The sequence below is a fragment of the Lagopus leucura genome, unplaced genomic scaffold (genome assembly GCF_019238085.1).
Source record: "Lagopus leucura isolate 7727_CA_CO unplaced genomic scaffold, USGS_WTPT01 Super-Scaffold_1, whole genome shotgun sequence".
In the NCBI taxonomy this organism is placed as follows: domain Eukaryota; kingdom Metazoa; phylum Chordata; class Aves; order Galliformes; family Phasianidae; genus Lagopus; species Lagopus leucura.
The window spans coordinates 38,208,306-38,234,599 of NW_024962250.1; the positions used below are offsets into that span (position 1 = coordinate 38,208,306).

At 38.9% G+C, this 26,294-nt stretch overlaps 1 protein-coding gene across 6 annotated transcripts in view; it reads right to left on the reverse strand.

Annotated features, from left to right (window-relative positions):
- Positions 1–26,294, reverse strand: part of KIAA0586 (KIAA0586 ortholog) — a 65,955-nt gene that overhangs the window by 18,224 nt on the left and 21,437 nt on the right. For 4 of the 6 annotated variants that reach the window (XM_042864660.1, XM_042864652.1, XM_042864634.1 and 1 more), the window contains 12 exons: positions 25,285–25,365; positions 18,659–18,855; positions 18,335–18,453; positions 17,540–17,724; positions 16,606–16,765; positions 15,821–16,034; positions 15,096–15,337; positions 14,546–14,613; positions 13,657–13,791; positions 11,910–12,090; positions 9,440–9,579; positions 4,606–4,687 (listed from right to left, as the gene is read on the reverse strand). In XM_042864660.1, the coding sequence (XP_042720594.1) occupies positions 4,606–4,687; positions 9,440–9,579; positions 11,910–12,090; positions 13,657–13,791; positions 14,546–14,613; positions 15,096–15,337; positions 15,821–16,034; positions 16,606–16,765; positions 17,540–17,724; positions 18,335–18,453; positions 18,659–18,855; positions 25,285–25,365 (1,804 nt within the window). The remainder of the gene's footprint in view (positions 1–4,605; positions 4,688–9,439; positions 9,580–11,909; positions 12,091–13,656; positions 13,792–14,545; positions 14,614–15,095; positions 15,338–15,820; positions 16,035–16,605; positions 16,766–17,539; positions 17,725–18,334; positions 18,454–18,658; positions 18,856–25,284; positions 25,366–26,294) is intronic. The other 2 variants (XM_042864643.1, XM_042864625.1) reach the window with 1 other exon arrangement.

A 26,294-nucleotide genomic window follows, 5' to 3' on the forward strand; every position in this document is an offset into this window, starting at 1 on the left:
GCAATAGAAGCTTACTTGGTCATTTTCCAGTATAAACTGTATGTATTTTTTAATTTTCTATTTCTCTTATGATTATTTGTATTAATTAAAGTGCCTTTTGCCTGAAAAATAATTGAGGCAGCTCAGTAGGGAAAAAAAAATCCAACGTAGATATAAATGGCACTTGATAGCTAGGTAATATTTACAAAAGCAAAGCTATTCAAAGCTACTGTCCTCCACGTCCTGTAACACAGCCACATACCTACTGACAGCAATTCTGTATTCTACTCAAAGTAGCAACTCTGACGTGTGGCTGCTGAGGATGTTATGTGCAGATATGCCAAGTGCTGTCTTACTATGGAGCTGCTTGTTTTGTAATGTCATGTAACTACTGAGGTTACACAGTGCAGAAAAAGCAAATGAATCCTGTTTGAGAAATGGTGTTCTTAAGCCACATGGATTACCCAAAAGCAAATGGTTATTACACAAAAGGCAGAGTTTCCATGGGAAACGCAGCTTTGCATTTCCTGACTCGCCTGAATGTAAAATATATTAACTGAATTAAGGCAGTGAGCCACCTGATATCACGGGGAGGTAATTGTACAGGAAAAGCAAGAATCTTAACTAGGCCACAAACAAAGAGTTCTGAAGAGCTACAGGAAAAAAAAAAAATAAAAAAAATCACACAAAACTCCACAGAACAAACATTGGCTTGTCAAATGCCATAATTACACCTAATTGGTTTCATAACTGTAATTTCCAGGATTTTATCTCAGAAATTAGTCGAATTCAAGGAACAATGTAGGCTATGCAAAGTACTCCTACTTCTTGGGTTGTGGTGGTACTCTGCCTACAGCATGAAAAGAACAGCTCTGTTATGCTTCACTAGCTGCTGTTTTCAGGGTGGTTTGGACAGTCAAGACAGCACAAATCTTGAGAGATTTTCAGTCCAAAGAAAGAAACATCGGGGTATTAAAGAGAAAGTAAACTTTCAGTAGAACTGTTGTTGAGTTTGACCAAAACAGTTCCAGTTTCAAGAAAAAAAATTAAGACCTTTGGCCTTATCCTCATCTTCTTCCTTCCTACTGAAGCATCTGTTGGAGATTTGGCTCACACCACAGGAGATTTAAGAAAAAATAGCCCCAAACCTAACTCAAAGCAACTTCAGGCCAACGAAGAGAGACAAGAAACTATTTAGTTGACAATTTTCAACTGAAATATGACAATTTTCAGTGCAGCACAACGGCAGCGTGAACAAAGTAGAAGACCATGTTTAGAACTAAGCAGTGACTCTGGAAGTTTGTTTGTTGTTTTGTTTGTTTTTAAATCAATTGTTTAATGACTTCTTGCCCCCTTAATTCCTTTATTGCACAGATCATCTCCTCCACAACAGTTGTGCAATCCTTCTGCGGCAACAAAGCCAATTGCTTTGTTTTCCAATATTACTTTCCCATGTACTTATGGCTGCCTGGCTATAATTCACTAGCTGGAGATAAAAAGGAATTATTATCATGAAGTTATGCTCTCTAGATTGCATTCTGTGACTGTGCTGCAGAAAAATTATTAAGAAACATTTACCTCTTCGTTCTGAGCTGCTCCAATGTTAAAATGCTCTGCAGCCAAGCATTGCCACCTGTTCTTTCATTCTAATTTAAGAATTCTCAATTAAGTTAATGCAAACCCCAAAAATGCTTGTATTCTGGAAATATGTGCATGTACTAACCATGACAATTATTATCATATTAAATTCATGAAGATATATGAAAGACTGGTATAAAGATTAAAGGTTATTATAAAGCCAGCAATACATATGCATGTATATTATACGCTACAAATACATGTTTTCAAACCACTGTCTCCACTATGTCTAGAGAAGGCACACATTTCAATTAATAATGCATTCTGGCTTTACTTTCAATTGTAACTTTCGGGAGACATTACCCTTTCAGGCATGATATTGTAACAGTCCTACTGAACTTCAACTTTCATTAAAGGACATCAATCAACTTTCTTTCAGTAGAAACACATGTTCGCTGTAGACCACAGAACATTCTTGAACAACAAAAGAAAGTTCTATTGTGCGTGTACTTGTGACCACACGCAGAAGATAAATCAGACCTCGCCACGTATTTATCAGTTCTGTAAAACAAATTTTAAGTCCACAACAAATTCTCTTTTCTCGTCACACTGAATTCACACTTCATCTCAGGGCTCTGGATTTTCTGAACTCTAATACTGATACGACCACTTATCCTTTAAACTTTAAAAAAGACCCAAATGATTTTGCCTCTGGAATGCTTCTCCATTTGCAAGCAGATACTCACTGTCCCTTGCTATCTCAGTAAAGGCAGCTGTTTGACATGAAGTTTAGCAAACAGGGGGCTTTGATCTTACAGTAACAGATGTGCTTAATTCTAAAATCTTGTATTTACTTAAACCCATGTGTACTTATCAAGTTGCAAGTTTTCTTTTTTCTTTCAAACGATTCTTATTAATTTTACCCTCAAATTTTTGACTAAGTTCAATGTGGTAAAGATTGCACAGGCAAGACCTTCTGTGCTTATAACTGACAGACAGTTGCTTCCACTTGCAAATCCTCCAGATTTTTTTATTGGCTCATTAAATATGTATATTACAAACGAGATTTAAATTATCCCTGTATATAAATCAACTTCTTCGGTGCGTTCCTTGCAAAGAAAATTGACTACTGCCATCCTGTGGTTAAATGCTTTCATCTGACAGCTAAACTTGGACGGGGTCCAAATAATTTCTATTATTATTATTATAGTACAGGTAATTTTCTTTATTATTTCTTAAAGGTAAGTATTTCAGAAAGCAACAGATGTGATAAAAATACTTTACTCCATGTCCAGCTGTCTCCAACGCTCGACTCAAAGATACAGACCAGAAGTGCTGCCTTGTTGGGGCCTTAAGCCAAAGCTGAGGTGTAAAAACATGAAGTACAGCATTTAGGAAAACCATCCAACCCTTCCCTCCTCCTCCTCTCTGATGCTTAACAGGAAGTGGTGGAGAAGAAGAAAAAAAGACATAACTGTAACCACCAGCAAGGAAGACTGCTTTTGAAGCTGAGAAAGGTATTCATCCAGGAAGGCAGATGTGCTACACGATTTCCTTTTCTGCAATTTAGAGGTTTATTGGAAATTCACTTTCCTCAAACAATTCCGAATTTCTGAGAGGCTGAGGCAAAGTACAGTTCTTCCTATTAGAAAAAGTCATTGTTACATTTTCCATCAATATTAAAAAAGAGGTTAACTATTTTATTTAGTAAATAAAATCTATTTACCCACTAGCTTAAAAACATATGCTTATAAATGTCCCATATACAAACACCAAGGTGTGCCACTGCAGTTCTGGGAGCTTCCCCACTAATTGTGCATAGAAGCTAAGTTTTACATTACTCATCCCCTTCTTCTTTATATGTAATCCACAGTTTTGCAATTAGGTTCCAAGTCCCATGACCATAACATTGGCTGAGGGCTTTTCTTCCCACTTACAGTTGAAGCATAACAATTCCATCAGAATTACACTTCTCTTGGATGTTGTTTTTTTTTTTTAAATAACTAAATGAAAGAAGTTCAAAGAATGATTTTACAAAGGCTTGCAGGAAGAATTTGTCTACACAAGGGTAGAGTAATTATAATTGCATGCGTAGCAGACCTGCAGGTTTTTAGATTCCTGCTCTTAGCACTTAAGATTGAAACTGCTACATCTCATTTTACCACCTCCACAAACTTATTATCTGCTAAAATAATGAAGTATTGCAGAAGCATGCACAGTTCATGTTATTCCAACACTGCCTCGAACAACAGTAAGCAAGAAACATTCTCATGTAGTGTCATTAATACTTTTAACAAACACTGTCAAATAATCTCTAGAAATAGAAGGCTTATGCATAGATAATAGCATCCCTCCGAGAAGAAAGTCACTATCTGTTACACGCTAGCTTGAAACTCATTTTAAATCAGGCCACTTTAACACTGAAAATGTCTATTTTTTCCACATTTGCATGATCCCAACACTTTGCACACTCATTCAGTTTGCCTCCAGCACCCCAGCATTTTCTCACACACGTGAACTGTTGCCATCTATCACTGCATGATGAGTACTTTGTTTACTAAAAGCAATTAACGATTCAGTTGACAACATCATAAGCACATTGTAAAGCTCTTAGCAAACAGAAGTTTAAATAAAGACTTAATGTCAAGGATTCAGAGCATCACAAAATGCCTTGGGTTGGAAGGGACCTCAAGGATCATGAAGTTCCAACCCCCCACCGCATGCAGGGCCACCAACCTCCACATTTCACAGCAGCCCAGGCTGCTCAGGGCCCCATCCAACCTGGCCTTGAACACCTCCAGGGATGGACGGGGCATCCACTGATGACATGACGTTACAGACAGCTGCCTTTCCAACCTTTTCAGAGCACCCCAGCAATTATCAAAATTATGAATACAGAATTGCGTACAAACCTGTAGGAATTTGGGAATTTCACAGTAACAAAAACAACTTTTAAAACATCAGATCCTCATTACACGTGAGCATACAACAATATTTAAAAGCGGTGTACTTAACTGAAAGAACTTTGCTTGCTCATGCACAACTTACCTTCTTCTTGCATCTCTTCAGACTTCCTTCTCACATGAACAACTCGAGGTCGCGCAACTCGTGCATCTCCTTGGCTTTCTTCCTATGTAACATACGTTAAAATCATATTAGAAAACTGACTTTTTATTTAAAAGCACAGTAAAATCATGCGGAGCTTCAAGAAACATCCAGAGAGGTTTTTAAAGATTCATTAAAGGTTATGCACTTGTTCTACTTCCTTTCAGCTTCAAAAGAATTCAGATCTGAATTAGCTGACTGCAACTCTAATTTCTCCGGAAAGATGATGGCAAAGTGCCAGTTAGACCTGCAGACATAGGAGAGTCCTTTAACTCCTACTCAAAGAATGTGGCAGAGAGAACTTAGGATTTCTCTGGCTTTCTTCCATACCCAAGACTTCGCTATAGGTATTAACCTACTGGATAAAAAGGGGAAGTTGAAAGGGAAAAGAAAACTAAAGATTTCAGTGCATGGCTGCAAAACACGTGTCAAGTATGAAATATACTTCTTTGACACTGTTTTAAAAATTATTTTACTGCCTTCCTTCCATTCTTTTGAGGATGTATGTCTGCAACAACGCCCATGGGAAAACAGCAACAAACACTGCGTGTGCCAAGAAGAAAAATCACACTGGTCAAATACGCTTGGTTCTTGTGTGTTATGTATCTGGAACAGAAAGTGCATCCCAGAAACATTCCATCTCACATACACAGGAAACATGAAAAATACAAAGAAATTTTGGCTGATTTGGGCTGGGATAGAGATCATGTTCTTTGCAGGGACTGAGGCTGTCAAAACAGTGCACATAGGCTTAGAAGACTTAAGCATTGTTTAGGACAGTCAAAATTGATTTATTCTGTTATTCTGTTCATATTAGAGATTAATATGAATTTTTAAATGAAGATTCTTAACGATGAACATGAGAAAGATCATAAATTTCTGCATATTGGATTGAACACTTGCTTCTCAGAAGTCAAAAAGCAATTCTGTCCTATCCAAAAGATCCAAGAGCATGGGCATTATCTTGAAGACCTGATGACCAAGTGCTAGTGGTATTTTTCACCCCAGAAGCTAAAAGGAAGAAAAATATACTTCAGTTCCCTAAGAGAAACTTTCTATAGTATAAGCCACAAGTGAGAGAGTTAGCCAAAAATAAGAAAATATTTGTCTGGCAAACAATAAGCATGATGTCACCATGCAATCAAGGTTTTCCATTCCTTTCAGCCAAAACCCATCTCTATGATAAAGAGAATATCAGCAGTAATGTTACTGGTTGTCATGTATTTAGTGACCACGTAAGCCAGTGTTGCAGGAATCAAAAGGAACAAAAGGAAAAGCATTCAGTCACTCTCTGTTCTTCACTGGCTGCATGAACACATTTACACTCCTCAGTGAACAAAAGTTGGAGAATCCTACGTTAGTGCATAGCACATCATCTCTGTAACAGTCACACAGTCATAGAATGGCCTGGGTTGCAAAGGAGCACAATGCTCATCCAGCTCCAACCCCCTGCTGTGTGCAGGTCACCAACCAGCAGCCCAGGCTGCCCAGAGCCACATCCAGCCCGGCCTTGAATGCCTGCAGGGATGGGGCATCCACAGCCTCCTTGGGCAACCTGTGCCAGTGCCTCACCACCCTCTGGCTGAAAAACTTCTCCCTAAAACAAGCACAAATGCATCCTCACCAGCACAGAAGTGAGGTGAATTTAATAAAAATCAATATATGTGTCTGAGACCAAGCTAGTATTCCTCAAGGTTTGGCATGAACTCAGGCACCTCTACATACCATGACCCCCTCTGCTCACAGTTTAAAGCAGACAAGGGAAGCAAACATCATTTTCTGAAAGCAGGAGGGTCCACCTTAAAGTCTCATGGAAACGTGGTTGAAGGCTACCATTGTTACAGAACATTAAATGTATATATTAAAATATGCTCACAAGTGTCCATTTGAACTGGTTTTGTTTTAGTTTAATGTTTGTTTTATTTTAAAAACTTGTAAACTGAGCTGAGGTGCAAGTAGAAGTTGAGAGATAACAGAATCATAACCTACAATTATGAATTCCTGGAATGTTTAAAAAAAAAAAAAAAAAGCTATTTATTTTGAAATACTAAAAATGAAAGCTAATGAGAATACCCAGGTGATAATCCCACTCACCTAACTTGCATAAAAACATCTCCACTTACATTAAAAAATTATGTAAGTATTTTGCAATTGACTTTCTAACAACAAATTGGGGACTTGGAATGATTTAGGTTTATAATTTTTGAAATGTTTAGCCATACAAATATTGGTCCCAACGCTCACGTCCCTCCCACGAGCACAAAATGATCTATCTAGAACAGGAGGAGCCCATTTTCATCTCAGTCATTCTGTTGCTTCTTCGAGTAGGAGTGCAGGGGTAAAGCGGCCACAAACAGCAGTTAATTCCTGTAATGTTACAAAGGAATGGCCAAAAGGGGTCAAACTGAAGATGAATTTAGTCTGACATCCTGTCTAACAGTGGCTAAAAGCACATATAAATCTCACAAAAGCCCAGCACCAGAATGGAAGAGCAGCCAAGGAATTTGGGTTGATAAGAAAATTCCTGTGTGACTTAAGCCGTTTATTTTGGAGTGACCATGCAGATTTCACTCTTCATGACTGAAAGGCATTACTGTCCCACATGAAAATATAACGCTCTTCTGTTGGTCAGAATCTGACCCAGACACATGTGACAGATAGCAAAGAAGTGGCAAGTGTATGGCAGCTCCACACTGCTGTACACAACCTTTCTGAAACAAAGATCCCGTTCAGACACATTACAAAAACAGCCCAAGTTTTGCCACAGTAAGTCCTGGCATCAAGGAGGAACATTCCAAATTAAATCAGAACAAAGTTCTACAAACTCAGAGCCTAGGTGGATGGCACCTGAAATATGTATTTTCTGAAGCCAGTCGCAAACATTATGAAAAACCTCATTTTGTTCCTAAACAGATCGTTCTTGCTTCAAACATAGCTAATACAGTTTTATTTAAAACAAAACAAAACCAAAAAAAAACCTAAAAACACCAACAAAAAAACAGCCCACTGCTTAGAGATAAACACAAACCTATTTCTTACAGGCAGGCAACAAAGCAGATCCAGTCATAGATGTGACACATCCCTAACAGAAAGCAGGCAAGAGGCTGACCACTGTTACGTGGTACATAAGTGACGTTGAAACAAGCTTTTGTACTACCTAGAGTAGAGAAGGATGCACAAATCTAGTGAAGTGCTCACAGAGCATGGTGTTGCCCCACGCAGAGCAGATGTGTACACCTAGAATTGATAACCAAAGTAAACATCACAGAAAAGCTAAAAATCTAGCCCATGAGAAAATGTGTTAGAGCCTTTTATCAGGAACACCCACATCTAGGAAGAGAATATTTTATTTGGGAGAGAACAAGACCAACAAAACCACACACACAAACTGTGGATTTGTTTGCTTGGTTTGGAGGGAGGGTGGGTTTTATATGCCAGCAGGCAAGAAAAACCACAACAGCCAGAGGGTTCAGATGCAAAATGAACCTTCTAAAGATGAGATAATATACAAATGTATGTACATTTTCTCTCTATGAAAGAGACTCGGTCAGATCACCTTACACTTCTTGCACAGGTGAGACTATGCAATGTGGGTCTTCTTACACAAGGTACTTCCCTTTGACTGTACCCAGGAAAACAAAAATCCATCACATCAGCTAATTCCTCAGTGTAAGAGAAGCAGATATCACTGGTATCCTTATCTGGTGCTAAAAAGAAGGAAACGTACTCCTTACACTCTCTGCCTGTTATTTTTGGCTAGCCAAAAGGATAACAAGGATACAAACTTCACCCCAGCAGACACTGCTGCTTAACAGAATCCAGTCTTGCCTGTGAACAATTATTCAAAAAAAATAATATGTTCTGGTGATCTCCAAGTGAAGATCATGTACCATGCCAAATCCTCTTTGAAGATGCAACACATTACATCAGATGACATATTTAAGAACTGCTTGGATACCAATGGCATAATACAGATCAAGACTCAAAAATATAAAACCAGGGAGTGTTAAATATATTTTTGGCTCTTTTAAGTATAGAATATCAGGAATGGACAGAGTGCATCCCTATACACATCAACCATAGTAAGTATGTTATTGCTTTCAAGCACACTGTGCAGCTTAATATACTGAAGAGCAGTCTGCCACAACATTTTTGGCTTTTGCCACATGCTATTTAAATTTACATTCACTTAGCAAGAAACCATCACCTCCAGGTAACAGCTCATATTAATAAGTAGCAAAGGATTAACTATGTAGGTCTCAAGCAGAGATCAAGAGAATCTTTCTCTACCTTCCAGAACTGTAAAGTACATTATTATTACTGCCTTTCCAGTCATCCCCCTGCTATGACAGCCAAAGCTCCTGAAATGCTGTATCACTGGTTTACAATGAGAAGGTCCAAACCCTTACTATTACTTCCTTTCCCATGTATTTCCCACATTATTTTTCTGCAATTGAAGTACTGTACCATTGGAATACCTCATCTTCACTGAGTTTATATACCATTAGGTCCTGTGAGACTTGAAAAGCAGAGAGGAGGTAACAAAAAGCTAAAAGTGGGCCTGAGCCTAACAGAAATTGTTGGATTCTGACACAGTAAAAACCACAGAATCATTTTTTATTACACATGTATACTTTTGACTTCAGCTTCTCAGTTGAACGTGTCGCTTCAAACACATCAGTTCTGTGACAGTCTTCACATTAAACATGAACATTTATTTCCCTAGGCTCTGTTTTGCACTTTCTGACCAGTGACAGAAAAGGTTCCTTGAATTTACCTGAGAGGGACCCTTTGGGAGAGACGCCACTCTGCAGTTTGGTTGGGCAGCTTGCACAACAGGATTTGAAATGGGCTGTGATTCCAGTTCAGCCACAAGCATCGGACCATGACTTGTATTGGCATCTCCAAGAATTTCTGCTGAGGGAGAAAAAGAAAGAGGAAAAAAAGATTTGTCATACATGGCCATAACCATGACATGCTCAGTGAACTTTGCCACAAGCGTGGGGAAGAGGTTGTAAAGGTGTCTTTGTGAAAATGTTTCACTGTTCTTCGTGAATGAAAAGAAACCTGTATATATTCTATCTTCTACTGATAATTTGTTGTATAATGCAGCACTTTCCATTTTTTGCAGTCTGAAAGTGTGTAAAGCATCTTCATGAAAAATATACTGACAGATCACGAACTAATTTTAGCCTTCTGCTGTCATACAGAGCCAAAAAAAGAATTTTAAGTCTAACTACAATTACTTAAGTGACTGTAACTATTGTTCACTTTAAGACTACGTCTCACATTTTGTTTGCATGTTGGTTTTCATATCCATAACTTCAAGCACTGAAAACAAAGATTTATAAAGGCAAGACTCGTCATCAAGATGCTGCTATACACCTAATGCACAATACCTTAAACATCCCAAAAATTGACATTAAGTTACCATGATAAAAAAGTCATTAAATTGAAGATGATGATACACACACAGTCCCCAGCATTCCTGCAAGATGTATCAGCAAGTGACTCATTCTGACAGAGAAATCCACTAAAAGGTTCCATGTACAGAAACACTGGTGAAAAACATGAACTTTTTTACCCACTGGTATTACAATTACTTCATTTTATCCCTGAACATCATTCTGAAATAAAATGTTGGGCTCTCATTGGATATAGTTCATAGTCCTGACTTGTGTTGGACTGAAGGACATGGAATCCTGCAAACCAGAGGGCAGATACAAAAAATTTGGAAGAAAAGTGGAAATAATCACAGATCTTCCCCTGCCCCCATTAAGGACCGATTATTTCTTATGCAGCATTGACTTCAAGCAAAATTTTACAGGACAGACAGTGGGCAGGGTGAATTAAATTACATAGCTATTAAAAAAAACAAAAACATACACATGTTGCATGGATATAAACACGTTATGCCAGATGTAGGGATGAACTATCCAGATGAGAAAAATATCCCCAGTAGACAGGTGTCTGTTGGTGTCTGCCAGCTATCCATACAATCCTAAGCACCATCAGAAAATCACAGCTGGTTGATTTGGATCACTAATGATGACTGTACCACTACTAAACAGGTGAGCTGGAGGAAGGGATGGCAACATCACCTCATCTTTTTCCAAGGAGTTCCATGTAATAAATATCCAAAAAGCATTCAACAAGCTACTTTCAAGTAAAAGTTTGGCAGTGCATAACATTCCAGAATATATTTTCCAGGCTGACAGTGATGTAGCTGGTCCAAAATATCAGGTAGCAGCTAGTTTAACACTCTCTGTAAGCAGATAAAATGTTAATCCATTCAGTACTAAACAAATTCCCTTACTGCTCTGAGATCATTTTGGCTATTTGTTCAACACATTTGATTTCAATCTATTTCCTAGTGGTTAAGGGTTAACAGTGTGAGATACACTTCTCTTGTCAAATTCATAGATGTGGAAATTAAAGAAGAAGTAAAACAACTGTTTGAATGATTCAGTTTATGCAACTTTTGATGCATCAGTGCAATCGTATCTGTGTTGTTACAGCTCCATAATGATTTCAGTACAAGCAAGTACAGAATATTCCAGGTATTTTCAGATAAGAATGCAGAATCCAGGATAGAAAGATAAAGGAGAGGAAGGATTAATCATGGCTTATTAGCATTAGTTTCAACTGAAAATAAGTGAATTGCTTTCCCTGCTTTGTCATAGCAAAGTATCTCCATGCTACCTCGAACAATCTACTACACCTGCTTCAGTTACCCATCTGGGAAAAAAAGAATTTCTATACTGTAATAGGAAAGCTACAAATTTAAATTTCTTGCAGGTTATGAGTCACTGCAAGATCACCCTGATGGTGTGATAAAAGCAGTGAGGAGGAGTGATGTAACAGGACAGAGAGAAATCACTTCACCTGCCAGCCTTAATACCTACCCTATGGAGAGCAACTTCAAGAATGCTCAAACTAAGTGTTTTTGAGATCTGAATTTGACTTCAGAGAATAAAATACATATTTTGACAGTCAACTTTTTTATAGGCAAGTACTTAGTGGGATATTTCTTTCCAATTGTAGACTAGAACAGACTGAGAAGAGTGGAAACAAATCTTGATTGAAACCAATCCAATTCTCCAAATAAAAATGCTAATCCTCTCCCCACAGCAATTGCTATTAAGTTTTTAATACTGCGTTTTAAGCACACTTTCTAAAATTACTTCAGATGCTGTTACAGGAATCCATGTAAATATCTCAGAGAATAAACAGCAATCAAATTGTACCTGCAGCCTGGACAAGCTGCCCTGGTGATGGAGAACGCGATCCCTGGTACGGCCTGTCCTCAGAAGCTTGAGCAGTTGCATGGTCCATATCTACTGGGTGTCCCATGAGGATTCTCTCTGCTGCTCTGCTCAGACGAGGTCTTTGACCCTCACTGAGCTCCCCAGCACTGTCATCAGAATCCTACACGGAACAGCAGCATCAGAACAGCAGGTTTAAAAACTGCATTAACCCTTAAAGCACACAAACTCAAGTCTCAACTAGCAATGAATAACTCACTGGATATCAGTTATCAATATCATCTCACTGGATCTGAAAACAATATTTATGTTGATGAGTACTGGACTGAGAATAATCACAGGTGAAGAACATCACTTATTTTGTTAGCTGTGCTCCAGCGTGGCAAGAACCTGAGTTATATTTTGGCATAGAAGTCTTCAATGTTATACATATGTCCATAGTCAACTGTCAGATCTCATAACACTGGAAGCACCTAAAAGCTATTGGATGTTACATAAAAAGGTTAGATTTTAAATAGGTTTGGATGGGTGGTTCTTTGGCTTCTGACATGCAAAACTGCAGAGAGAAAACAGTTAACTTGCTTCCATGCAGGAGAACAAACAGGCTGAATATACGTACACACACATGCACAGACTCATTTTAAGGCAATACTTGCAACATCAACGAAAAAATTCTTCTCTGATACACAGGGAGGTATGTGTGCTTGCACACTGCTTGCCAGAATGTGCAGAGAAACTTATTAGCTTCTTGTGTGGACAGACTGAATATTCTGTAGCTATGGGAAAGCCAGCAAGCAAATTAGAGATGCATTTTTAATTGGCAGTGCTGATGAGAAAATGTCATTGCAATTAGTCAGACTCAGAGCTGACACTGTAGAAAGCCATTCTTTAAGTTCATCCACCAGAGCTCATTAAACAAACAAACAAAAAAAAGACAGACAAAGGAACAGTTACAGAGGTGAGTGAAGTTTGTAATTATTTAGACTAAACTGACCAAGACAGAGGAAAGAAACTGCATATACATCACTAAAATGAAAAAGAAAGATCTGTCCTAAACAAAGGTGTTCATCAACTACGTTGCCACATTCAGAGTTCACTTCCTTTAAACATTCCTCCAGATAGGTCAGTTAGACACTCAATCCAAACTATTTTCCATATAGAAAACACCCAGTTGTGTTACAACAAATGACTTTTGCTCTTTGTGATGCAGTTGTATTTTTCTATTAGTCTGCTTTTTCTGCCAAGCAAATATGAAAATGTTGAGGTTTTGTTCCAAGATCAGTATCAACAACGTATGCAAGAGCGCATGAAAGCATTTGCTGACATTCTTCATAGCAGCCACTTGAATGTTGTAGGCAGGTATGTGCAACGAACCCATAATGCTAAACATACCAGCTACATTGCGGAAGTGACAGAAAACTTCCCTGATGTTCAAAAGGACGAATCTGATGCAGTGAAACAGGCAAACGTGCACCTTGCAAATTAGCTATGTGTGATACTCTGCTAACTTATAAAGTAACCTTCAGTGGTTTTAAAAGTTTCACATGAAAACAGACTCAAGTGAAGCGGGATCGCTTCCAGCAAGGATCAAAGTGTATGAACTTGTTCTATAGCCAACAGCGAGGATAAGCTTGAGATTTCATACACTTGACATTTTATTTACTTTCGAGTCAGAAAGTATCCCTTCAAAACTCATATGCTTGCTGCAAGGAAAAGGACAGTGACTTACCTCTAAATGGTACCTTCCCTCTTGTACAGCAACAGGTGCTTGATTTAATTTGGCTAGAAGAGCCAGAACAGGATCCCTCTGATAGCCTTTATGGCTTCTTCTCACCACCTGCCCTTCACTGGGAGGATCGTAGTCCTAAAACAAAAGGAACAAAATCCACGTAATACACAATCCAAAACTATTTTCGTGTGAACCTGAATCATTCTTAAGCTGACAATTAAGCTTTTTTGCCTTTACAAAGGAAGTTATTACGGTTTCCACGTTCAAAACTTTTGTCTGAAAATAACTGACAAACTGCTTTCTCCTTTTTTATATTCAGAGACATGCAGTCTTTGAAAATGCTTGATGCGTATGACTGACATACTTTGAGAAGGGCAGGGTCTACTTTTAAGTTCTCACATCCAGAGAACAGCCAAGGAAGTGGAGAATACCTTAACTTCAGAAGCTTCCACGTCAGAAAAAAAAACACTACTGATCCTTTAAGCAGCTTTAACTAATTCCAGTCTCAATTAACCTACTTTAATAAACTAAGCACACAAGCAATTAAAAGATAGCTTAGAGCATAGCAATGTTCCCCTCTGTTTAAGATGTCTTAAAGTTAAAAAAAGCATAGAAATGAAAATGCATATTATCCATCTCTCACCTACTGGCAGGAGGTATATAAACTGTATTTTATTTTTAATTTGTTTTTAATATAAATTAGTTTGTGCAACGTACTTTTTTCTTAGGAGCCCTGAAATTCCAAGCATACTTGTAAGTATACAGTTTTAAAAGTGTAAATTTTGAAGTGAAAATTTATAACTGAAAATGCTTAAAGACATCCAGTTTACCATTCTGCTCAAAGCAGATTATCACTCTAAATCAGCTTCCTTGTTAAACACTTCCTTACCATTTCATTGGCATCCTGTAAAGTACTTGTTAAGCTGTCACTGGGGTTTGGGAAAGGCAGTCCTCCTTCTGTTAAGGTTAAAAAATATCTTAAGTTATAAATACAGAAAAGCATAGCATTTGTATAAAAGCAAAGGTCACATTCTTCAATAATTGCAACACTGTGCTTCAGTAAATTGGGCAATTTCTCATTTCTGGATGTGAAGTGTAAAACAGATATCCAACTTCCAGAAAATCACTCTTACACTTTGCTTTCAGTAAAAACTCAGTACCACATTGGACTCACGCAAGACAGTCCAAATTATTTACCAAGTTGATTTTATGACTGAATAGCAGATTTTTTTCTTCTTACTAAGTAGGTTCATTTCACGACAAGAAGAGCAAGGATGTCTATCAAAGAAATCCATAAGCATAAAGTGAAATTTAAAGGTCAGCCTCGCAGTTTTATCTGACAGAGCATGAAATGTAATTTCAACTGACTGGAAGAGAATTCTGTAAAGGAAAAAGAAAATCCACATTCTGAATTTCCACAGGTTTGTTTCATTAGTTACCTCTCGCAGCCAGCATCTGGTCACAGCTGAAGAGAACCTCCCCTTCTGAGATGGGTCTGTCTGCAGTTTCTGTTTCTGTGAGGGTAGGACTGCTTTCCTGTGTGGACTGCTCAGAACTGTCTGTAGGTGCAGGTGATGGAACCTGTGGTTCACAAGGAAGCGACTGAAAGGGCCTTGGTGACGACTGCCAGGATGGTAAAATCAAGGCCTCTGGTTCCTCATCATTCGCCACTGACATCTCACTGAAATGTAAGAATATGTTCTGTGAATATGCCAAAATGCACTGAATAAAATAAAGTATTAAATCCATACTGAAAGGAATTTGCAAATAATTTTTCAAGTGAAAGTACAGCATTTTACTGATTAGTCCAAGAATAAACATATAAATAACATGAATGAATTTCCAGCTATTGATAAAAATGACCACATGTATTCTCACTTAGGCTACAAAGAAAAGAAAATGCTAATAATAGAGTATTTCATTGTCACTACATTGACAGTAACACTACTGATTTCATGTTTTTCATGGCAACAAATAAGGAGATGAGAAATATCCATATTTCACACTTCCCCTCAAGACATAAGTCAAGCAATTCAGAAAAAAAAGAACCCTGGTTTATTTCAATACCTCCAGGCACATACTTGAAGCAGTTCTCTCTACAGACTTTCTGAGGACATATTTATTTATAAAGAATTGAGAAAACAATATAGCCTGCTAAACTCACACAGCTTTGGGATTGAATGTTTCATCAGCTAACGGACTGGGTTTCTCCTCTTCCAGAGGAAGTTCTGCATCATCCCATGGGTTTGGAGGTGCTGGATTTTCCATTTTTGCAGCTTCAGAGGCAGGAGGGCTTGGTGTGATTATTTCAGGAGGCGTACTGATAGGGGTAATCACAGGTGTGCCAACACGATTAACAGCAGCTGGAACATCAGAGCCTGCAGGTGGGAAGACAAATCTCAGGTCAGAAAGGAAAACAGGAAGACAGGCAGCTACTCAGTTCCCAGTAAGCACTTGTAATGTTTGTGATACTTTTCTGATGGCTGTGATGAGACCAGGTGAAGATGAGTTTCCTTTAAGAATGGTGGAGGCATTTGAAGGAGCTAGGAAAAAATTTCAATTCCTTACCTCCTTCAGTAAGGGAGGCTACTCTGCATTTTAAAAACTATGCTGCTTTACCTGGGGGGTGTAAATTTGGTTCACTTAACACTCATAACGCAGGAAGAAGCAAAAGACAGTTACTTTTCTGATGTGAAAAGTGGAAGGACTAGGAGGGGTGGAAATCACACAGACCATAGCAACGTGCATTAAGAAAACAGAACACTGAGCAGATAGATGTTTGCCTTTTTATACAAATTAGCTCGTAATTCTTGAATTACATGAGTCCTCACTTGAATCATAGCCTCAAGAATGTTTATCCTGAGATAACATGTCTTTGAAGAAGAAAATTAAAGACAGTAGATTAAAGCATATTTGTTCCTTCTTAAGTTCAACTGTTATTTTCACTACCTGCTTCTTTCATTTTTTCTTGTTCACGAGCATCCTCGCTCAGTTCTGTGATAGATGGGGAAGACTCTGGAGTTTTGACCGGAGGCATTTCTTTTTCGGAAGGTGGTGTTTGTGGTGGTGTGGCCTGAGGTGTTGGCAATGGAGTAGGCACAAGAGGCTCCTGAAGGAAAGAATTGTAACCACAGTTCTTACCTCAATGCAAATCTCCTATCTTACAGAGTTAGGGTTGAGAGGGAGAAGGTTGGGAAGAGAGGGGTTATCACAAAACAGGAACAGTTGTTACTGAGATACGTGCCTCGTGACTCTAACTCCTCCACCTAAACATAAAGATGTACCAGCCTAAATTGTCTGCCTGGACAAAACAAACAAACAAAACACAAAACAATAAATGTTTTCTGACATTTTGTTAAGAAAGTTATATAACCAGGCTGAGGAAGGTGCTTTTCCAAAGAATAAATTCTAGGCTGATCATTTGTATTATCAGCTCTTATGGGAAGTTGAGCACGTGAGCACATTCAGCAGTTCAACATGAAATCATGAGCACTGAAGAACTTGGGCTGCTGAAATTCAGATAAACTTCACAGAAAAAAAAAAAAAACAAAAAACCAAAAAATACAACAGAAGCCATCTATGGATAACACAAAATTCAGTTCTTTCCCTTAGAAACAAGCTCTGTGCTCAGCCTTGAAATAAATAAATAAGTAGATAGATAAATATAGCATGCTGCATAGAGCACAAAGGAACTGTATAAAAAGGAAAAAAAAAAGTGAGATAGGTCTCACTTCATCTTGTTTCTTGCTTAGATATTATAAAGAATAATAAAAATATGAAAAGCATACATTCAATTCTTCTTGAATGTATTTGAACCACAGTGCTACCAAGAAATTATCCCTTAGAACTTCACTAGGAAAGCTTAAATAAAACAGATTCTTACCATCACAGCTGTTGTACTTGGAAGAACATTTGTAGCAGGAACTGCTTCCTGAGCCTGCCTGTTACCCAGCATGGTGGCAATTGTCTCGCTGAGCACTTCGTTGACGAGATGACTAATCATTTCTGAGTCCACTGGTACACCAGCATCAATAAAGAGCTGAAATCCTCCCCCACCTGCAGCTTCAACTGAAAATCAAGGAACACAAAGCATCCAGGCTTCAGTTCTTAAACACATCTACTGTACTGCAGCTGTGCATTTTGCCCTGCATGAACGTTTTCGCGCTCCTTTGCAGAAAGTGATTTTTGTAGATTATATACCAAGAATAAATGATTCTATGAAAGAACATAGATAAGCAATTCTGGATCACCAAAGAGGACAGAGAAGTGCAGTGACACCACAGGAGAAATCTATTTGTCTCCCACTCTCACAGATTTATAAGGGAATTAATTTTTTTACACTTCTATTAACAAAGGATAAGCAAATAAACATTATCACCTTAGCAAAATGCCACGTGCATCCAAAAGTTCATTTAAATGGTCAATAACAAAATTGGATTTGCATAATGGTGCCTTTTATGTGTTTTCTTTTCTTTTTTTGAATATTTATTTCAACGATCTTATTATAATGCCTGCTCAGCCTCAGCATAAATTAAAGCATCCACTTTTGCATGTTAAAATTTCACTGGTTCAACATTACTTGCTCTTAGGCACAGCCAAAACAGCTGTCTACATAACTTGTTAAAATTAGCCTATATTTGAAACAACCTATCTGCTGAAAGCAGCACCTTTAACTTACCAATGTCAGAGGTTACAGTCTCACTGTCTTCTCCCTCTGATGTGCTAACAGGGGGCACAGTTTCTCTCTGAACTGGGTACATCTCACTGATAATTTTTGCCATTATTTCTTGTTCCACCCTAGCAAAAGAGAACGCGTTTGGCTATCAGTAAGCACCAAGACACCTACAAGTGTACAAAGGAGCATTCTTGAAACAAAATGTAGGGAAGCTTAAAGGAAAAGAGGAGAAGAGAGGGGAGGAAGATGAAGAGAGGAAAGGCATTCTTCAGATTCATTCCTTCTTTCATATACATTCTCCTGATATTTTGTTACATCTTAACTCACCAATTTATCAATCTGTTTTCTATAGTTTCTCTCCTTTCAATCCATTCATCCAAAACATCAGAAGACTGCTGAGGAGCAGAAGCCACTGGAGGAAATGAGGGACCATTGTATGTTGGTGCAGCAACTTTAAAATGTCCATTAATCTCTAGAAGAGGCTCTGTAAATTCTGGAATTTCGTCCCTCTCCTCTTCCTGATCCTAATAAATAATTAGTATATTAAGTTATAGTGCATTTTTGGAAAATAATATAACTGAGGTTTACTTCAAGAAATGGTTACACCACGTCATGGCACACAAACAACATTCTCCTTTCTTATTATGTTACAGCTAATTGACACAATTCTAAACCAAGCAAACCATAAATTTGCAGATGTATAAGGGTAGCAGAACAGCTGGGTAAAACATGACTTATATTACTTGCACAGGGCAGGGAGCCAATGGTGATACTACTACATGAGACATTTACTTTGACATCACTCTGGTTTCATTAAACACATGCTTAAGAAATTAATTTAAAACAAAACAAAAGTTGAAGAAACTTTTCACATTTGCTTCCTGGTTTAGCAGATATTTTGCTTTTCTTTATCTTAGTGGTCTTTTCTAACCTTAATGATTCTGTGACTCTGTAAGTCTCCAAAAGCACCAACCCATCATACTGTACCGAATGGCTCCTGACAGGTGAGAACCTGCATCCTTCACTCGAAATTAAAACCATTTCAAACATAGCATAACTCTATGAAATTTGGGCATACTGAAGAAAGATGAAGGGTCAAACCCTAAATCACTGCCAAGAATCATGAGAGACTGCACAAAAAGGTAGCTCCATGTAAACCTACATTTAGTAAGAACCATCTCCAACTTAGCCAAAGGCAAAAAGGGTTTATTTTCCCTTTTTATCAATTTTATTTTAAAGTGTCTCCCCCACCCCAAAAAAAACCCCCATAGATTTATATTTCTGTGAATGAAAGAAAGGTGAGAGAAAAAAAATAGACAGTAATTTTCCTTTTTCCTTCCTCGTTCCAGCATCTATTCTACTTAATATACCGTGAAACTGAAAACTCAGATAGATCCATGAGGAATATTACAACAGATAGCTACTGGAGAGCTTCTGCAGCTTTAAATGGAAAAACGTCCTTCTAAAGAAAAGCTGTGTCCTACAAAGCAGCCAAAAAAGAATACATGGATTTGGGGAATCGCTGAGAAAGATCCCACAATTTTCTGCACTCATTCAGAAATAAGATGGTAAAGTTAAACTCAAAATGGCACCGGATGACTTCCATGCTGATAAGTGCATTCTGTTAGGATCGAAGCATTCATAACCATAATTCATTCTGACAGCAAACATAAAGATGTCTTTACCCAGTGTGTCGTTATGCATTTTCTTCTGACTGCATTACTCCATACAGCTTCTTTGATGTTGCCTATTTAATATAATCTTTTTCTGAAAGTATGCAAGATGCAAACATCTGGGTTAAATAAACCAAGTACGTACAATAAATCCTGCGTATAATTAGTAACTTCTGACAAGCTTTCACAGTTCTCCTGCATTTCTAAATTATGTGCACAAAACATGTTACATTTAATAGTGCACAAATCCCAAAGACAGTTACACTCATTTTGGAGTGATATATTTTCTCTCCTGAAATTAAAAGAGACTATTCAGTGTCTAATTATACAGATTGAACTTGCATACAGATCACTCTGTAAGCTGATCCTGAATAATCTGTACTCACATCTGCAATTTAACTTCCTGGAAACTGTTAAAAAATATTTATCACAACGCCCAAACTGTGGCATAAATTAGAAAGCCTTTCAGATACGATTGGAATATTAATCGTTGCACTTTCTGACAAAGTGTCAAGCTCATCTTCTACTTCCCAAATTACAACCAGATAATTAACATTTTTTTAAATGATCAGGTAACACACAGTCCCTTTATTAAAGTCATCCAAATCTTAAGTTGTGGATTTCTGCAGTTCTCACAAGGTCAGACTGTACTACAGGTGCCATCTGAAGAATTACGTGTGTGAAGAATCACAGTCACACAGTCTCAGAAAGCACCTGCTGAAAAACAGAGCTGGGGCAAATGTGTTTACTCTGATCTCAGCATGTCATACATTTGAGGGCAGTGAATGCAAGTGAAAATTGTCTCCTCCTTGCAACTTAGGCAGGTTTAGAAAGAGCAAGAAGGCAATTATAGGCCAGTCAGCCTCACCTCTGTCCCTGGAAAGGTGATGGAACAGCTTGTACTGGATGTCATCTCCAGACAACTGGAAGAAGAGGAGGTTATCAGGAGTAGTCAGCACGGGTTCACAAGGGGGAGGTCGTGCTTGACCAACCTGGTAGCCTTCTATGATGTTGTCTCTGGCTGGGTGGATGGGGGGAGAGCAGTGGATGTAGTCTACCTTGATTTCAGCAAGGCATTTGATACTGTCCCCCATGACGTCCTTATAACAAAGCTGAGGAAGTGTGGGATAGATGAGTGGACAGTGAGGTGGGTTGAGAACTGGCTGACTGGCAGAGCACAGAGGGTCGTTGTTGGTGGTGCAGAGTCCGGTTGGAGGCCTGTAACTAGCGGTGTTCCTCAGGGGTCTGTGCTGGGTCCGGTCTTGTTCAACATCTTCATCAGTGACATTGATGAGGGGATAGTGGCCACCCTCAGCAAGTTTGCCGATGATACGAAGTTGGGAGGATTGGCTGACACGCCTGAAGGCTGTGCTGCCATTCAGCAAGACCTGGATAGGCTGGAGAGCAGGGCAGAAAAAAACCGGATGAGGTTTAACAAAAGCAAGTGTAGAGTCTTGCATCTGGGGAGGAATAATTCCATGCACCAGTACAGGTTGGGGGATGAGCTGCTGGAGGGGCACTCTGCGGAAAGGGACCTGGGTGTCCTGGTGGATGACAGGTTGGCCATGAGCCAGCAGTGTGCCCTTGTGGCCAAAAAGGCCAATGGCTTACTGGGGTGCATTAAAAAGAGCGTGGCCAGCAGGTCAAAGGAGGTGATCCTCCCCCTCTACTCTGCCCTGGTAAGACCTCATCTGGAGTACTGCGTCCAGTTCTGGGCTCCCCAGTACAAAAAAGACAGGGATCTCTTGGAAAGAGTCCAGCGGAGGGCCACGAAGATGGTGAAGGGCCTGGAGCATCTCCCCTATGAGGAAAGGCTGAGTGAACTGGGTCTGTTCAGCCTTGAGAAAAGGAGACTGAGAGGGGACCTGATCCAGGTCTATAAATATCTAAGGTGTGGGGGGCAGAATGGCGAGGCCAGACTCTTTTCAGTGGTACATGGAGACAGGACAAGGGGAAATGGCCAGAAACTGGAGCATAGGAAGTTCCGCACAAACATGCGCAAGAACTTCTTTACAGTGAGGTGACGGAGCACTGGAACAGGCTGCCCAGGGAGGTGGTGGAGTCTCCTTCTCTGGAGATGTTCAAGACCTGCCTGGATGCCGACCTGTGCGACCTGGTGTAGGGAACCTGCTTTGGCAGGGGGGTTGGACTCGATGATCTCTGGAGGTCCCTTCCAACCCCTTCAATTCTGTGATTCTGTGATTCTGTGAAGAAGCCTGCCTGATCTCAGAGCCTTGTAAACTTGTTAAAGGCATTGCTGGAAGTGGCTGCTCAGGAGCTAAAGGCAAGGTTCAATAACAGTGAAACTCCATTTGGGGCTCGTGTTAACTGAGCAAGTTTCTCACTCCAGATTAAGACAGGGTTCATGAGAGGGGTGGTGTTATGAAATCTCATCTGTCAGACATCCTAATGAACTCATGTAGGTAAAGCCATGATCAAAAACAAAGATGTGTTTAAGTCAAAGCCATAACCTTTCCTGATTTATTCCATAGGTGAATTTTCTTGTTATGAAATAAAAGGACCCAACTCAACTGCTTTGGAAGACAGAACTTCAGGTCTTTAGACACAGATGGCGAGGTTGTGATGGGAGAACAATATGCATCCATCATCTCTGCCTGTGGCAGGGCTTGCATGTTTCAAGTTGGGATATGATGCATGTGTCTACAAGATTCAAGCATCCTGACCAGGATTATTTCAGGAGATCAACCCCAGCATTTCAGCATGAAACACAGCAAGATGAGTTGTTGGACAGACTGTTGACAGCACCTTTCTTAAGATTCAGTAGGGATATTCTGGGGGAATAGGGAGAGGAATTAAGGGGATGCAGAGAAGAATATTTCAGGATGGTACAAAACCTTACGTTTACTAGGAGAAACTAACAATTTGGAAAGGGAATGATCAAGAACATTTAAGGAGGTGTAAGTAGAACATAGATGGATAAATGAAAAATGAATAAAAGGGAAGGACTGGTTGCATGTAAATAAGCAGCTGTTCAGTATACTCGTCTGGCCTTGCTCCCTGCCTGATCGATGCTCTCTGTCCTCTCTGAATGCACCAAATTCCATTTCTGATTGTTTTTCTGAGAAAGGGGTTTTCCATCATATGTGCATGTAAGGAGGCTGAAGAAGTAGCAGCCCAGCAGGGCCCGAGTGTTTTTGGTGCCAGTAGCTGGAGCAAGTGCATGTAGGCACAACAGTGATGAAGTGTCAAGCCAAAAGCAGTCACACAGAAGAACAAATGGTTTGGGGTTGCAAGCCCAGCTCCCAGAGCTGGGAAGGGCAGGGTTCCAAGGCCAGGCACCAGGCATAGTATCTAAGGACAGATAACAAAGGGATCCTTACATCTGCATACATAGTAAACAGACACCTCTGTCTGTACATACACACTCACAAATACACTCCAGATCTCAATTCTAAGCTGCCAGAGAGTGGAACAAGATGAGCCTACTGGTACTCAATCCTGATATGTGCATATACACACCCTCTGTTTGAGCCTGCATCTGTAGGCAATACATGCTCAGCCTCCCTACTGAGTGGTCCTGGGAACAGGCAGCTGGGGCAACTTTGCTTCTCTCAGGCTTCCAAGCTTGCCAACCCTTAAAAGGCAGCATTTCAGCTCCTTAGCAGCTTCTGAATGTGTACCTGCTGGCTGGAAAGTTAAAGCAAATCTTGAGAAAAGGAAACAGCAGAGCCAAGGTCCTGAAGCTTTTGTGCAACATCCATCAGGGGATAAAGAGAAAAAAAAAAAGCAGCTGTTTCTCAAAAATATCTACCTTCCTCAGTTGAATAGAATTAAGTTTCCATAAAAACAGAGGGTGTGAGGGGGAGGCATCACTAAGTTATTTTCCTGCATAGCATTTTATGCACATTCTTTTATACATCTGAAGTGAAGTTACTGTGATAAAGAGTCTTTTGATGTTTTCAGTACTGCTGCCACTCCAAAGGTTGATTTTATGCTTCTACATTTTGTTTGTCTTGCACATTTTTAAGAACGTTGTCTGCATGGTCACAGGCCAAACATGTGTTTCACTTGGAACATTTTTTTGGGATTGTGGTTAAAATATATTTCATTGCCAAAAATAAATGATAAAAGCAATTCAGAAGAAAAATGAGAAAAAAAATGAATAACTGTTACTTGTGTCAAAAATTTTATGTTGTGGGACTTCTTTTGTTAGTTCATAAACTGATTTCTTAAATAGTTTTCTTACTTATAAAAAATAAGATAAACCTTTTTTGTGCAAATAGAATAAAGCTCTCCAAATAGATTTAATTCCTCCAAGAACGTAAGTTTGGGAACCAAAATAATAAATGAGCCATTTTCCCATTTTTATTATGAAAATCATACCTTTAAAAAAAAAAAAAATAATAATCCAATAACAACCATAAAAAAAACCCACACAAAAGTTTGGGGCAGATTCTGAGTAAAACACATTTCAGGAGAATACCGGCAAATAACAGCATTTTTGTGCTCAGAACATTGACTGATTCCTAAACACAGCAGGAGGTTGAAGCTGCCATCTCTCACAGAGAGAAGAGACTACAGAGCATCCAGGTGGCAGCACCTTGCTTCCTTCAGAAGCAGCCTTTCCCAGCTACTGTGGAGGTTCTGCTTGTGCTCTTCATCTGGAGAGGTGAAATACAGCCTGGTTCACCAAAGTTGAACTGGGGGTGTTTGGCAGGCCCTGCTTTAACAAGCAAAATCAGCAAAGTACATGCTATTTAAAGAGCCTACACTGTAAAAGAGCATCTCCAATAAACCCATGCCATTATACTGAAGAAACATCAATGCTGTAAAGCAGGCACAGCTACACTACCAAGACAAGATGTGCTGGATGTTGTGTCACCTCTTAGTGGACTCCATTTGCTAAGCAGTCCATTGTCTTATCTAATTATTTCAAATAATTTCTGACTGAAATAGCCAAAGTTTTTTAGGACCTCATAAACAAGAGTCTCATATATGCATTACATTTGGAGCTTAAAATTGTGAAGTCTAAGTGCTAAGAGAACTACTTTTATTCCTTCTGGATTCTAATCTATCCAAATAAAACTTAATTTTAATTTTTTACTGTAATTTTCCAAAGGTCCTTTACTGATACACAGTGATTTGTGATACTGCTTTAATACTGTGAGCAGTTTGGTATTACTCACAGTGTGTTCTTTTTAAAGTTGCTTATAAGATCAACAAATCTTCTACATTTCATTTTCCATTGTGACAGAATAATAGAAATCAAATTAAATAAAAAAAAAAAAGAAGGAAATGACATTTTTGCAATATAATTACCTGCATGACATCAGTAACATCAATGAAATGAGTTCCTGGAAACTTCATGTCTTCTTCCTCGCTTTGTATATCTTCTGGAGCCTATTTGTAAAGACAGATGATAATTATTAGATATCTCATGTTGGAGGTAAAGAAGAAAATGCATTCACAGAAGCACTTCATGCCAAGGATGCAGTCATATCATCACTCTTGTCAGCAGCCTGAATCCAAGACAACTAATTGACCTATCCTAAAAGTGAGGGGAAATTTTTCTGCTAAGTACAAAAAGAGCTTATTAAAACTCCTCATTACATACCAACAATTAAAACTTGCGCTTAATGAAGAAATAGTTCCAGGGCAATACCTGTAACCCCTATTAAAATATATATATATATCAGTAAGACAAGCTATTGAGAAAAAAAAAACCATAAGAGTCTGAAAGTATGTTAAGCAATATAGTAATGTGTAATTTCTGCATAGTTGCTTAAAGACATTAGTTATAAATAATGACTGCTATTTTAGCCACTGGTCTCTGTAATAGTCATTGATTCTCTTGACCATAGCCAGACATAAGCCAGAACAGGAGCTGAAACACAGGGGAAACAAAAGGTATGATAACCAACCAAAAATAATCACTGCATCTCTGTGCCCTGTTCAGTTCACACTGTCCAAACTGTGCAATGCACAGTTCAGAAATCCACTGGAAAAACAACATGCCACCCTGTAAACATGTGCCCTGCTTTACAATCTTATCTTGTAATACGCAGCAGTAAATGTTTTATTTGTACAAAACCTTTCATTACTGCTTAGATTATCTAAAAAAGACACTTCTAAAAAGGTATCTCAAAAGAGAATAGAAGGAGCCAACTCCATGGCCAAGCTATCTCATGTCTATCTACACACAGCAGGCTACCAATGAACAGGCTACATATGCATGTCACTCATGTCTACAGTATGGCCAAAGAACAGAAAGGGGAATGAAGAACATTCCCCACTGAAGTCAGTACAGGGCAGACATCTCACGTGCCAAC